Source organism: Balaenoptera ricei, chromosome 21 (genome assembly GCF_028023285.1).
Source record: "Balaenoptera ricei isolate mBalRic1 chromosome 21, mBalRic1.hap2, whole genome shotgun sequence".
Taxonomy (NCBI): domain Eukaryota; kingdom Metazoa; phylum Chordata; class Mammalia; order Artiodactyla; family Balaenopteridae; genus Balaenoptera; species Balaenoptera ricei.
The window spans coordinates 34252120-34268379 of NC_082659.1; the positions used below are offsets into that span (position 1 = coordinate 34252120).

A 16260-nucleotide genomic window follows, 5' to 3' on the forward strand; every position below is an offset into this window, starting at 1 on the left:
TTCAAGGTCATATGGCCGGTTAAGGTCAGCTCTGGAATTTGGTTCTCTACTGAACCCTGTTCTCTTTCCATTCATGCCATGTCACCTCTCAGAAGTACCTAATATAAACATCTCACTCATATTTTAAGTATCACCTTTTTCAAGAAGTCTTTCCATATGTGTTGACTTAAATTAATCTTACCTCAACTCTATCTTATGTCCCTAGTACTGCCATACATTCACCCCATACTGGACACCAAGCCCCATTATAAGTGTTGGGAATAAAATAACAAAAAGCTATTTATAGACCCTAGCTCATCCTTTTAAATGCACACAATCCTGGGACATCACCAATTTAATCACTAAGACCTTCAGTTGCCTATAATTATTGCTCAGATATGTCTTTTCCATACCCGTTACCACTACCTTGGTTTATGTCCATTTTTTCCCACCTAAATTATTTTAACAACCACCTTACCACTGCCCCTGCCTTTGATTTTGCCAGCACTAATCCACCCTTCATATCAATCCAGATACATCTTGTTGAAATATCAAACTGATTATTCATTTTCTAAGTAGTGGACATCTGTTTGGTTGTCCAGTTTTTCTTTTTACAGTTTTCATCCACAGGAAATATCATTGTGGGAGGTTGACTCTAGCCCTAGGTTATGTAAGTACCTGATCCAGGCCGGGAAAATTATAGTTTCCCACCCACACACCACTGTGATTGCCGAAAAATTTGAAAGTCAATACCTCAGCATGCATCTCACAAGAACAAGGACATTCTCCTCCTGACCATGCCCAAGAAATTTTACATTAATACAACAGCATTATAGTCTTTGTTCAATTTTCCTAATAATGTCTATTATCACTAGGTTTTGTTTTATTTCTTTTCTTTATTTTTTTTATTCCAAGTCCAATTAATAATCATATATTAAACTTGGTTGTCATGTCTTTTTTTTTTGAATTTTTGAGTTTTATTTTATTTAATTTTTTATACTGCAGGTTCTTATTAGTTATCAATTTTATACACATCAGTGTATACATGTCAATCCCATCACCCAATTCATCACATCACCACACCCACCCCGCTGCCACTTTCCCCCCTTTGTGTCCATACGTTAGTTCTCTACATCTGTGTCTCAATTTCTGCCCTGTAAACCATTTCATCTGTACCATTTTTCTAGGATCCACATATATGCGTTAATATACGATATTTGTTTTTCTCTTTCTGACTTACTTCACTCTGTATGACAGTCTCTAGATCCATCCACGTCTCAACAAATGACCCAATTTCAATCCTTTTTTGGCTGAGTAATTCCATTGTATATATGTACCGCATCTTCTTTATCCATTCGTCTGTTGATGGGCATTTAGGTTGCTTCCATGACCTGGCTATTGTAAATAGTGCTTCAATGAACATTGAGGTGCATGTGTCTTTTTGAATTATGGTTTTCTCTGGATATATGCCCAGTAGTGGTATTGCTGGATCATATGATAATTCTATTTTTAGTTTTTTAAGGAACCTCCATACTGTTCTCCATAGTGGCTGTATCCATTTACATTCCCACCAACTGTACAAGAGAGTTCCCTTTTCTCCACACCCTCTCCAGCACTGGTTGTTTGTAGATTTTCTGATGATGCCCATTCTAACTGGTGTGAGGTGATACCTCATTGTAGTTTTGATTTGCATTTCTCTAATAGTTAGTGATGTTGAGCAGCTTTTCATGTGCTTCTTGGCCATCTGTATGTCTTCTTTGGAGAAATGTCTATTTAGGTCTTCTGCCCATTCTTGGATTGGGTTGTTTGTTTCTTTAATATTGAGCTGCATGAGCTGTTTATATATTTTGGAGATCAATCCTTTGTCCATTGATTCGTTTGTAAATATTTTCTCCCATTCTGAGGGTTGTCTTTTCATCTTGCTTATGGTTTCCTTTGCTGTGCAAAAGCTTTGAAGCTTCATTTGTTCCCATGTGTTTATTTTTGTCTTTATTTCCATTACTCTACGAGGTGGATCAAAAAATATCTTGCTGTGATTTATGTCAAACAGTGTTCTTCCTATGTTTTCCTCTAAAAGTTTTATAGTGTCCAGTCTTACATTTAGGTCTCTAATCAATTTTTGAGTTTATTTTTGTGTATGGTGTTAGGAAGTGTTCTAATTTCATTCTTTTACATGTAGCTGTCCAGTTTTCCCAGCACCACTTATTGAAGAGACTGTCTTTTCTCCATTGTATATCCTTGCCTCCTTTCTCTTAGATTAGTTGATCATAGGTGCGTGGGTTTGCCTCTGGGCTTTCTATCTTGTTCCATTGATGTATATTTCTGTTTTTGTGCCAGTACCATATTGTCTTGATTACTGTAGCTTTGTAGTATAGTCTGAAGTCAGGGAGTCTGATTCCTCCAGCTCCGTTTTTTTCCGTCAAGACTTCCGTCAAGATTTTCAATCACAGTTTCAATTTCATTACTTGTGATTCGTCTCTTCATATTTTCTATTTCTTCCTGGTTCAGTCTTGGAAGGTTATACCTTTCTAAGAATTTGTCCATTTCTTCCATGTTGTCCATTTTATTGGCTTAGAGTTGCTTGTAGTAGTCTCTTAGGATGCTTTGTATTTCTGCGGTGTCTGTTGTAACTTCTCCTTTTTCATGTTTAATTTTATTGATTTGAGTCCTCTCCCTCTTTTTCTTGATGAGTCTGCCTAATGGCTTATCAATTTTGTTTATCTTCTCAAAGAACTAACTTTTAGTTTTATTGATCTTTGCTATTATTTTTTCTGTTTCTATTTCATTTATTTATGCTCTGATCTTCATGATTTCTTTCCTTCTGCTAACTTGGGTTTTGTTTGTTCTTCTTTCTCTAGTTCCTTTAGGTGTAAGATTAGATTGTTTATTTGAGATTTTTCTTGTTTCTTGAGGTAGGCTTGTATAGCTATAAACTTCCCACTTAGAACTGCTTTTGCTGCATCCCATAGGTTTTAGATCACCGTGTTTTCATTGTCATTTGTCTCTAGGTATTTTTTGATTTCCTCTTTGATTTCTTCAGTGATCTCTTGGCTATTTAGTAAAGTATTGTTTAGCCTCCATGTGTTTGTGTTTCTTATGTTTCTTTCCCTGTAATTGATTTCTAATCTCATAGCGTTGGGGTCAGAAAAGATGCTTGACATGATTCCAATTTTCTTAAATTTTCTGAGGCTTGATTTGTGACCCAAGATATGATGTATCCTGGAGAATGTTCCATACGCACTTGAGAAGAAAGTGTAATCTGCTGTTTTTGGATGGAATGTCCTATAAATATCAATTAAATCTATCTGGTCTATTGTGTCATTTAAAGCTTTGGATGATCTGTCCATTGGTGTAAGTGAGGTGTTAATGTCCCCCACTATTATTCTGTTACTGTTGATATCCTCTTTTATAGCTGTTAGCAGTTGCCTTATGTGTTGAGGTGCTCCTATGTTGGGTGCATATATATTTATAATTGTTCTATCTTCTTCTTGGATTGATCCCTTGATCATTATGTAGTGTCCTTCCTTGTCTCTTGTAACATTCTTTCTTTTAAAGTCTATTTTATCTGATATAAGTATTGCTACTCCAGCTTTCTTTAGATTTCCATTTTTATGGAATATCTTTTTCCATCCCCTCACTTTCAGTTTGTATGTGTCCGTAGGTCTGAAATGGGTCCCTTGTAGACAGCATATATATGGGTCTTGTTTTTGTATCCATTCAGCAAGCCTGTGTCTTTTGTTTGAAGCATTTAATCCATTCACGTTTAAGGTAATTATTAATATGTGTGTTCCTATGACCATTTTCTTAATTGTTTTGGGTTTGTTTTTGTAGCTCCTTTTCTTCTCTTGTGTTTCCCACTTAGAGAAGTTCCTTTAGCATTTGTTGTAGAGCTGGTCTGGTGATGCTGAATTCTCTTAGCTTTTGCTTGTCTGTAAAACGTTTGATTTCTCCATTGAATCTGAATGAGATCCTTGCTGGCTAGAGTAATCTTGGCTGTAGGTTCTTCCCTTTCATCACTTTAAGTATATCATGCCACTCCCTTCTGGCTTGTAGGGTTTCTGCTGAGAAATCAGCTGTTAACCTTATGGCAGTTCCCTTGTATGTTATTTGTCATTTTTCCCTTGTTGCTTTCAATAATTTTTCTTTGTCTTTAATTTATGCCAATTTGATTATTGTGTGTCTCAGTGTGTTTCCCCTTAGGTTTATCCTGTATGGGACTCTCTGCACTTCCTGGGCTTGGGTGGCTACTTCCTTTCCCATGTTAGGGTAGTTTTCAACTATAATCTCTTCAAATATTTTCTCGGGTCCTTTCTCTCTCTCTTCTCCTTCTGGGACCCCTATAATGCGAATGTTGTTGCGTTTAATGTTGTCCCAGAGGTCTCTTAGGCTGTCTTCATTTCTCTTCATTCTTTTTTCTTTATTCTGTTCCACAGCAGTGAATTCCACCATTCTGTCTTCCAGGTCACTTATCCGTTCTTCTGCCTCAGTTATTCTGCTATTGATTCCTTCTAGTGTAGTTTTCATTTCAGTTATTGTATTGTTCATCTCTGTTTGTTTGTTCTTTAATTCTTCTAGGTCTTTGTTAAACATTTCTTGCATCTTCTTGATCTTTGCCTCCATTCATTTTCCGAGGTCCTGGATCATCTTCACTATCATTATTCTGAATTCTTTTTCTGGAAGGTTGCCTAGCTCCACTTCATTTAGTTGTTTTTCTGGGGTTTTATCTTGTTCCTTCCTCTGGTACATAGCCTTCTGTCTTTTCATCTTGTCTATCTTTCTGTGAATGTGGTTTTTCTTCCACAGGCTGCAGGATTGTAGTTCTTCTTGCTTCTGCTCTGTCATGTCTTTTTAATCTCCTTAGTTCTAGAATAGTTCCCTACATTTTTTTGTCTTTTCATAACGTTTATATTTTTGAAGAATAATGTCATTTTCTTGTAGAAGGTCACATTCAGGATTTGTCTGTTTTCTCATGATCAGATTCAAATTAAATGATTTTTGGCAACTACTTCAGTGACATTTTGTCCTTATCAATGCCTTCCATTAGAAGGCACTCATATTAGCTTGTTTTGTTACTGATGATGCTATTTGGGTACTTCATTAAAGTAATACTCACCAAGTCTCTCCATTATAAAGGTGTATTTTTCCTTTGTAATTATTGTAACTAATAATCTGTTGTCTGATACTTTGAAAAATGTGTGAATACACTATGGCCCATCAATTCTTTTACCCAGTGATTCTAACATTTTTTGATGAGGGTGCTGGAGTCACCTATTACATTAGTGGTGCAAAATTGTCATTTTCTAAATCTATCTTTTACATTTATTAACTGGCATTCTTCTGTGAATAAGTACTTCTCCGCACACCAACCCTTTTCTTTTAGTATCACCATGAATTCATGGCTGCTTTTATTCAGTATTTTTAAATCCATTACTCTCATTATCATTTGTGAAGCTCAAATTGTCTCAAATTTATCCAATGGGATCCCTTTTAAACCGGCTTCTGTTGTCCTTTTGACATGTCCCCATTAGTTTCTGTGTGCTTTCCTACTTCTGGGCAGACACAGCAAAGTGTTCCAGACTTACTTTGTACTTTCTCTTCCCCAAATCTGGTATCACACATTTCTCCAAGGAGCTCTGGTTTTGTTGTTGCTACTGTTCTTGTTGTTGTCTCCTGGGGAATGATCTCAGGATCTGGTCACTAGTGTGCTCATTGCTACTGGGGTATGATTCCTTTTAGATCCTTACAATGGACAGCGCTAGGAAATACTGCAGTATATATTCTGCTTCCAGACATGATGGAGTATATTAGGCACTGGATTTACCTTCACACTTTTTTTTTTTTAAGGGACTTGATTGGTCCCAAATGTTTTCTCTTTTTGTTTTGTTTAAATTTTATTTATTTATTTTCTTGGCTGCATTGGGTCTTCATTGCTGCGAGTGGGCTTTCTCTACTTGCAGTGATCAGGGACTACTCTTCTTTGCAGGGCACAGGCTTCTCACTGTGGTGGCTTCTCTTGTTGTGGAGCATGGGCTCTAGACACACAGGCTTCAATAGTTGTGGCACATGGGCTCAATAGTTGTGGCTCACAGGCTCTAGAGTACAGGCTCAGTAGTTGTGGCATACGGGCTTAGTTGCTCCATGGCATGTAGGATCTTCCCAGATGAGGGCTCGAACCCATGTCCCCTGCATTGGCAGGTGGATTCTTAACCACTGCGCCATCAGGGAAGTCCCTACCTTCACACTTTTAACAACTAGAAATCTGGACTAAATATATAAAATATAAAAAACCACTGTTGTCAGATACTGGACAACAAAGAACACACAGACTGTGATCCCTTAGAGAAGAGAAACAAACAAGATAGCTTCCAACAATTTCCTTGTCTCTCCGTCTGGAAGCACACTGCAGACCACACTGCAGATCCCAAGCAGAGCATGCTGGTCTTGTCACATTGAGGAGACAGATGTCAGAGTTCAGAGAGTCCGAGATGGCTGGTTACAGGGCAGATTTCCGAAGAGGAAGGGATGATACAGGTAAATAGCTCCAGCTCCCAGAGGTCACACAGGGCTGGGAATGACTTGAGCTCCCACTGGTCACAGTGGAGAGTCCTTGTGATCTCTCAGAGCATTCAGAATATACAGAGGGTCATGCCTTAAGAGTGAGGCTTAACTATCACTAGAGTAAAGGTTTCTGTAGACATGCTCTACTGAAACACAAAAACAAGCCTCAAAGGCTCAAACTAGACTGCCAGAAACTCAACTGCCCAGCAGAATAGAGACTAACACTCTTTAAAGAAAGACAACTAAATCAGATGATCGAACATATAAGTTTCACAATGCACAATCAAAAATTACTAGACATGCCAAGGAGCAGGAAAATGACCCCCAAATGATAGAAGTGATGGAACTACCAGACAAGGCTATTAAAATGGCCGTTACATCTATGTTTTAGTAGTTGAAAGAAAAAACGAACATAATAAGGAGAGGAAAAGGAAGTTATAAATGGAACTTCTAGAGATGAAAGATATAATTCCTTGGTGATTTCATTTTATTTTCTGAATATGTTAAACATATTCAATATTTTAATATATTACATAGAAAGATATTTTCTGAAAAATCCATGCCCCCTGTGAGTAACCAATTTTCTAGTTTCTGGATTATGCTTTCTATACTTCTCTTTGTAAAATAAACAAATGTGTTCCTCTTTCCCCTTTTCACTTACATAAAAGCAAGTATAATATAGAAGCCAATTTGGCCTTTTTTTTTTTTAATTTAACAATATACCATGGGAATTACTCCATATCAGTTTATACAGATCAACTTCATAATTTTTACAGCTGCATGTATTATTCCTCTGTGTGGATGCACCATAGTTTATTTAAGTCTCTATGGATGGACACAAGTTTTTTCCTCAATATTTTGCTACATAAGAAATACTGCAATTAATAACTTCGTGCATGTGTTTTTCACACTGTTGGTATTGTATCTTCAGGATAAATTTATAGCAATGGGATTGCTGGGTCAAAGGGCAAGTGCATATATAATTTGTTAGATATCACCAACTTCCTCTGCACAGGGACCGCACAATTCTGCACTCCCAGCAGTGCTGTATAAGAGTGTCTGCTTTCCCTGTGTAAGCAACTCCTTTGCCCATTTTCTGTTTGTGCATCCCTGTTTTCCTTAGACTCTAATCATAAAGATGAGCTCAGGCAATTTTTAACTTAGCTCCTGATTTCTGCTCTTCTAAATACACACAACACCTTACTTAACCTGTTGATTCCTTTTCTAGATTAGAAGGAATAAGAATGAAGAATTAAGTAGTTAAAGAATGACTGACTCTCTTCCCCTAGCTTCCTCTTAGTAAATTTGCAGGTGGACCATGTGGGCAAGTCAGCATTCCAAGGAAGATTGGGAGAATTCAGCAGGTCTACATGCAATGGAAAAATGACGAAGAATCTGACCTCCTGCCTTAATGATTAACTGAGATTTTTCCCCCTTTTTCCCTTTAAAAATTGTCGTGGCTGAGCAGACTATCCAGAACTGGTCTCTGGACACAAGTCCATCTTCTCCCCACATTGCCGGCTTTCTGGAATAAAACACCTTTCTTCTCTGCCAAAGCTTGTCCCTCAATTTATTGGCTGTTGAGTGGTGAGTGGCCAAAGCTACATTCAGTTATACCCACAGCCACACGAACAGGGTGTGGATCAAGGTGTTAAATGTTTGTCATTCTGAATGAATGAGAAATTATATCTCAGTGTAGTCTTAACTTGAATTCAGTTCTTTTCTGAACACCAAGTGAAGAGACGTCTGTCATCCTGGAGACATACCTTGATCCTCCCTTATAGACAGTGTCCTGGCTGAAGACTGATCCTCTCCTGAAGGATGATATTTCACCAAACCTGAGTGTTGCTGCTCTACAAACCATTTCAGGCGGTAGTAGTATTCCACCATGAACACTGGATTATAACTAGTTTTCAGTTTACATTCCCTTGCTCAGCCATTATTCCGCAAAGCACAATCACTGTTAGAATAGGTGGATCCACAGGTGCTTTCAATGTCAGCCACGTGTGTACCCAAACCATTCCTCCTCCAGTGACCCAAGCCTTCAGTGTGTTTCTGGATCACCAGCCCGGACTTCCCTGTCTCTTCTTTGGGATCTTCGATGTGCTCTTCTACCAGCAGTCTAGGATAAGGCCATGCCACCTAAGAAGATAGCTTTCATTGACTTCAAATTGCTGGGTTTGGGTTCCATGTGCTACTATCACAGAAGAGCCCCAGCCATTAGGTGAATTGACCAACAGAACTCTCAGACTACCTGTGCCTACTAAAAGATTTTATTTGGAACAGTATTTATTAAGACAATTACATAACCATTACATCTTTTCCCAAGGCCTACTTGCCTGACATTTTCATTTCTAAGAAGGGCAATGCAAATGATTCTTCCCAGAACAAAGACCCATTTAAGGATATTTTCTCTTCATTCCTAAGTCAAAAGCAGCTTGAAGCTTCTCTCCTTAAAAAAAAAAAAAAAAATTATTCTCTGCCTTATCATATCTGTTCTTCCCACCAGATTACCCATGTTGAATATGAGCCCACGACCCCAAGAAAAGATGATTAGAACTCTGAAAACTACCCAGCATTCTCAGCACCCAATACTGTATTTCTCATGGGAATGTTCATTAATTAATAAACAATAAAATTTCCCAGTTTCTTGAAAGCTGCAACCGCTTTCAATACACTCACTGTTGTTTCAAAATACTGCCCCAACTAAGTAATAACCCCCTTAAGGATAATAACTATCTCTTTTGATTTCTCTAATACAGGAGAATTTAATAAAGAACTAAAGACAAAAAAGGGCTTCAGGATTTTAAATATTTGTGACTTTTACCCCACCTACGGAACTGTAAATTGATTGGTGGCAAGAACTAGATCATATTTATGTTGGTATTTATGTCTCACCCTTACACCATCACATTCTCTCTCTGAATTTTCCTCTGCAAGTCTTCTTCTCTTAACTAGCCATAATTTTTTTAAATGATCAATCAATTCATTGCTTTAGTCCACAAATATTTTGTTCCTATTTTTGTATCAAAGAAACACATAGAAATTTTCTTCTCATAGAGAGAATGAGATGGGAATATAGAACGTAAGGTCAATAACTGGGGAAATTTTACTCAGGAAAGTAATCCAGGGGAAAAGTGAACAAAGCAACACACATAATCATAGAGAGAGAATCTAAGGGAAGAAACTGAGAAGCAAAACTTAACTGGTTAAATGTGAAATCTTGAAAAGCCACAAAATGATCATAAAAGACATTTAGAGCTAGTTTCACTTTCACAAACCTGTGTCCATTGGACCTTTTCGGATAAAGAAGAGCTGATGGTCTTCTTTCAGTGGACCATGCTCTTTTCCTAATTAAAGGACTCAGACAGAAGGAAATCATAGAAATAAACCAGGAAGAAACTGGGATGTCATACTTAGATCTGTTACTCACTGTGCCTTGAACAATGCACTTAAACACTGTCTGCCTCAGTTTCCTATCTCTGTAAAAAGAATGACGAGAGAAGATACATCTATCTACAGGAATATTGTAAAGGTAAAATAAGATCATGTATCTGAAAGTGTTTTGTGGAGTATCAAGTACCTTTCTTTAAGACCCACTGTGCTCACACTTTGCAAACCCATTTATTCCTCAAAATTATCCTGGGAGGTATCATTATACCTACTGTACAATTGAGGAGACTGAGGTTCAGAGAACTCAGAACCTTAATCTTAAAATTATCTGGTGTGATAGTGCGATTAATAATAAGGAATGTATTTGGTCTTCATCCCTGTTTCGGACGCAGAGGTCCTAAAACTCCTGGAATTTCCGAAATGATGAGAGTAATAAAGGTGTCTCAATATTCATAACAAACCCCTTTCAACCACATCTAAGTTTACATTAATAAAGTGACTTTTGGAAAACACTAAATATGCGAGCTGGTTGCCAGGAGAACCAACCATGTGATTAGAGAGTTGGAACGTTCAGTTCCACTCCCCTGACCTCCAGGGAGGATAGAGGGGCTGGAGGTTGAAACAATTGTCAGTGGCCAGTGATTTAGTCAATTGTGTCTATGTAATGAAGCCTCCATAAAAACCCCAAAAGACTGGATTTGGAAAGCTTCCAGGCTGGTGAACCGGAATGCTTCTACATGCTACTATGCCGGACCACAAGCTCCAAGAAGACAGAAGTTCCTTTGTTCAGGACATCACCCCATGTATCTCTTTGATTCATATATTTCAATCCTTTGTAATAAATCAGTTATTTAGTGAGTAAATGGATTTCCTGAGTTCTGTGAGCCACTCCAGCAAAATAATCAAACCCAAAGAGCAGGGTCATGGGATCTTCTGATTTATAGTCAGTTGGTCAGAAGCACAAGTGACAACCTGGGCTTGCAATTGACATCTGAAGTGGAGGGTGGCCTTGTAGAACTGAGCCCTTAACCTACGGAGTCTGATACTATTTCCAGGTAGGTAGTGTCAGAATTGCATTGAATTGTAGGGCATCCAGCTGGTGTCAGAGACTTGCTTGATGGTGTGGGAGAAACCACCATACACACGCTGGAATTGGGCGCAGAGTTGGAATTAGTGAACAGAATCTGCACCTGATTAGTACAGCAAAAATTTGAACTGATTGCAAATGCCATCATCCATTTGCTATCCATGTCTCATCAGTGTAAAAAGCAAATGCTTTTTCAAAATCACTAAATTATCTTCTCTGAGAAGTTACTTGCTCACTAACAGAAAAGAAATGAGCTTATACAAGTAATGCATCCTTTTTCTTTAAAGGATTAAGGGAGAGGTGAATGGCTGAATACAAGTGATCTGGGTTAAGACATAGTTGATAAGAATAGTTGATTTTGATAAGAATTTTAGGCAAGGCAATTGAGGAAGGAAAAATGTCATAGAACCCACAGGTAATTTGATGGCTCTCAGCTCCTTCTTAAGATCTGGCAGAACTCATAAATCTTTACCCAAAGTGAATTTCTTGTTGTTTTCTCGTTTAGCCAATTTTTAATCCTGCTCACCCATTTCTCTAACAAACCCAAAGCAATGGGGATGGGGGTTATATTCTAGTTTTATATTTTCTTCTTTATAGTCCCCAAATGATCTGAATAGAAAAGCATTTTAGTATTTCTCCCACAAAGGACCAGTGTTTGAAACAGAGAATGTTCCAGGCATTGGCCTGTATTCATCTAAATTTAAATTTCAGGTAGAGTTAATATTATTAAAATGGAAATTGTGCAAGTCTGTATGGTAACTTGTTTTGTGAAATTAAATAGATTTCTAGAAACAGTCAAGTACTGGGGATATGCAGTTATTGTTTAAATCTGAGATAAAAAGACGCCCACTTTCAAAAAGGAAAGAACTATGAAAAAACCTTGTATCTTAAAAGATGAATATGAATCACAGGAATGAGACAATTTTACCCTTGAGGGGGAGGAAAGGGCTTTTCCTTTGGGGGCTGGAGATGAAACACTTAAAAGTAAGAATTTAAAGCTCCAATTCTCTTGAAGGGCTTTGTGACTTAGAATTGCATTTATTGGTCTGACAAATTGGTTTTTACAGATGCCTTCATTTGTAAACCAAATATACTGTTTGGCTGGTAACCTCAAAGAGGCCACACATCTCACTAAAATGCCTGAGAGGAACTTCCACTATGTTTGTTTATACAGGTGGCAGAGAACACAGAAGGGGGTTACCTGCCAGGTAATGCAGTCAATCACAAAACATGATCCTTAACAGTGAGGGTGGGATTGAATTGTCTCTGTTACCCTATACTGGGAACTTCCTTACTGACTTGGCAACTCTTGTTCTATCTGAACCAAAAGGAAGAAGGAAAAGAAACATGGCAGCAAGACATGATAGAGATTGTGTGATGGAGTTTAAACTGGGACTGGAAACCAGAACTCAAAGTCTGGATTTATTGGCCATATAATTCTGGAGGTATCACTTCTCTTATGTTTCCCTTTCTCATGAGGCAGAAGAGAAAAGTGGGTAAGTGCCTAGGTTCTGAAGTCAGACACATCTGGACTTGAATCCTGTCTCTACTTCATGCTGTCTGTGTGTCCTCTCTGAGCCTTAGTTTCCATATCTGTGAAATAAGAATAATAATATTACCTCATTGAATTAGTCAGAGTTCTCCAGGGAAACAGAATGAATAAGATGTGTGTGTGTGTGTGTGTGTGTGTGTGTGTAGGAAGAGAGAAAGAGAGTGAGAGAGAGAATTTATAAGGAATTAACTCATGTGATTATGGAGGCTGACAAGTCCAAAATCTGCAGGCTGGAGATCCAGCAGAGCCAATGTGCTGGGTTGAGCCTGAAGGCTGTCTGCTGCAGAACTAGGAAGAGCTGATGTTGCAGATGAAGTCTGAAGTCAGGCTGCTGGAGAATTCCTTTTTGCTCAGGGGAGGCAAGTCTCTTTTTCTATTCAGGCCTTAAACTGACTGGATGAGGCCCACCCACACTTATGGAGAACAATCTGTTTTATGAAAAGACCACCAGTTTAAATGTTGATCTCACCTAAAACATCCTCACAGAAATATCCAGAATAAAGTTTGACCACATATTTGGGCTCCCTATGGCCAAGTCCAGTTTACACATAAAATTAACCATCACACTCATGTCATCCTCACAATATTCCTATGAAATGAATACTATTTGTGAAGCACATCTCCCAAGCTCAAACAACAAATAGCCAAGTAGTGTGTCAGATAGTGACAAAGCCAGGAGTCACTGTGGCCCCCTCTGCTCTCAAGACATTTCCAAATTAACTGCTTCTCCTCAATATCTCCTCCATATATATTCAGTAGCTTTTTGTTAAGAACTCTAAATATATTCAACCATGTAAATTTATAGTGTATGCTTATTTCCTTTTCTGACAGTTCCACCATGATATCACTACTGAGGTAAATGAAATTGAAAAGCAGTTACCTAATCCTGTTATCAAGAATCTTTCTACTTTAATGATTATATTCTCCCGTTTATTCCCTCCTTTGAAAGATCCTACTATGGCTCTTAGAATGAGAAAAAGAGAGGAGAGGATACGTTTAGGTGGAAATAAGGGAGGAAAGAAGGAATCACTTGAAAACATAATAGATATGTATCTAAGATAACCACATCAATAAAACAGGCAGACAAGACCATCAGCTTTCCCTGGCTTAACCCTAAAACCCATAAACCAGGTGTCTGGGGCCCTGGATAACAATTGTAAAAATCTGTTTTGAATACCCAGCCAAATCAACTTGTCTGTAGTTGTAGAAAGAACAGATATTTGTACATCAGAAGAAGAGCTAGCAACAATTACACTCTCTGGTCACCGTGGAAACCATAGCAAGTCTTGTCCTTCACATCCACACAGTGCCCTGCAACTTTGGCTCTGCAGCCCTGCCAGCTTGCTCTAACCCATGAAGGGTGAGAGCAGTGATTGTCCACAGCCTTTCTGATGACTGTGGCGCTGCTCTCCAGGATTATTAAGGCTGTCATTATGCAAGCCTCATGTATTACTTCTTCCCTAGCATGAAGCCATTTGAGATCAAACTGCCACCTGTAACTACACTTCCACATTCCTTCTCATCTGAGGAAGAATCTCTAGTCTTGGTGAAATGTATTTATAGTCCAGTTTCAGTACATGGCTTTCATTGACTCAATACTGGAAGAGACCTCAAAGGTCTATGCGTCCAACTTTCTGCCTAGTGTCTATGTATATACATACACACAACGGAATATTACTCAGCCATAAAAACTATTGAAATTCTGCCATTTTAGCAATGTGGATGGACCTAGAGAATATTATGCTTAGTGAAATAAGTCAGAGAAAGACAAATACTGCATGATATCACTTATATGTGGAATCTAAAAAATGAAACAAATGAATGTATGTAGCAAAACAGAAGCAAGACTCCCATAAATAGAGAACAGATTAGTGATTACCAAAGGGGAGAGGGAAGGGAGAGAGGGAGATTAGGGGTATAGAATTAAGAGAGACAAACTACTATATATAAAATAGATAAGCAACAAAGATACATTATATAGCACAGGGAATTATAGCCATTATCTTGTAATAACTTTTAATGGAGTATAATCTGTAATAATACTGAATCACTATGCTGTATACCTAAAAGTAATATTATAAATCAACTATACTTCAATTTTTTTAAAAAAAATTACTACAAATTCCCAGTCAGGTTATCATTTAATCCATCTTTCCTATTGCAATCTGGCAAAACCAAGTAGACCATGTCCACTTGAATGTAGTGACTGGATCTGCTGGTCACCTCAAAGTGAAAAACTATAGTGAGGGGCTTCCCTGGTGGCGCAGTGGTTGAGAGTCTGCCTGCCAATGCAGGGGACACAGGTTCGAGCCCTGGTCTGGGAAGATCCCACATGCCGCCGAGCAACTAAGCTCGTGCACCACAACGACTGAGCCTGTGCTCCAGAGCCCACGAGTCACAACTACTGAGCCTGCGTGCCACAACTACTGAAGCCCATGTGCCTAGAGCCCATGCTCTGCAACAAGAGGAGCCACCACAGTGAGAACCCCGCGCACCACAACCAAGAGTAGTTGCTCACAGTAACTAGAGAAAGCCCACGCAAAGCAATGAAGACCCAATGCAGCCAAAAGTAAAATAAATTTATAAAAAAATAAAATAAAATAAAATAGATATATATGTTATTGGCATAGGAGAGGAACAAACTAATAAAAAAAAAACTATAGTGAGAGACTCAAGGGTGTAATCAGAAGATTCCCTTCATGCAAATGATGTTATGGTCATTAAAAATTCTAGATTCCCTAGTATTGAAAAGATTAGTAAAAAAAAAACTTTTGAAACTAAAATCTTGACTTACTCTGAGTTAGGAAATCTGTTAATTATTTAAAAGAAATTAAGTTCTAGATCCATCAGATTTATCTGAATTTTGGAAACAATGAGAATCTAAATGCTTCTTCTTCATACTGGGCTGAGTAGGCATTAAGTAGTAGAGAGCTAAAAGACTGTTTCTTCTCATGTAAACTGGAGAACTTTGACTAAGTCACAATACATCAGAAGGAAACAACCACTAAGCCAGGATGTAGGAGATACAGGGAAGAGGAAATCACAGGAAACACTCCATCACATCCTTCACAAAGCTAATTCCAAGCCATTCTCTAACAAGCTTTGTTTGCTAAGGACCCAGAATGACAGGTGGGGCACATAATAAAAAAATAAAACTTATTACACAACAAAATGAAAATAAAGGTTGTCACAATCAAGTTCATTCAAAATAAAACCTTCACTATGCTTTGATCTCAGGATTTAAAAAGTAAAAATCTTCCAGCTACAAATGTTGGATTTTAATGCTTTTCCCATGATATTAGAAACTTTCAATTCAGATAATATTTTATGAGCAATATTTTAGATTTGTTTTTATCCAATGTAAAAATCAGGTCCACAAACACTGAATGTTTTCAGCTACCAACTTTGCCAAAAGGCCAGTTTTAAAAAGAGATGATCAAGGAAAAATGCTGCTTTTGACTTAATTCTGACTGAAAAAAAAAAAAGAAGAAGCATTGGGCTATATTGAGAAACTGAAGAGAAAGGGGTCACTCTTGTTTTTATAATCTCATGTTGAATTAATTGTACTTAGATATATACGGAATCTAAGGGAAAAAAAAAAAAAAGGCCATGAAGAACCTAGTGGCAAGACGGGAATAAAGACACAGACCTACTAGAGAATGGACTTGAGGATATGGGGAGGGGGTGGGGT

The 16260-nt window shown here is 37.9% G+C and overlaps 1 protein-coding gene across 1 annotated transcript in view; it reads right to left on the minus strand.

Annotated features, from left to right (window-relative positions):
* Positions 1–8947: 8947 nt before the first annotated feature.
* The window catches only part of PSD3 (pleckstrin and Sec7 domain containing 3), a 585012-nt gene continuing 577699 nt past the window's right edge, over positions 8948–16260 (minus strand). The window contains exon 16 of the mRNA XM_059909726.1: positions 8948–8989. Within this exon, the coding sequence (XP_059765709.1) occupies positions 8960–8989 (30 nt within the window). The 3' untranslated portion in view covers positions 8948–8959. The remainder of the gene's footprint in view (positions 8990–16260) is intronic.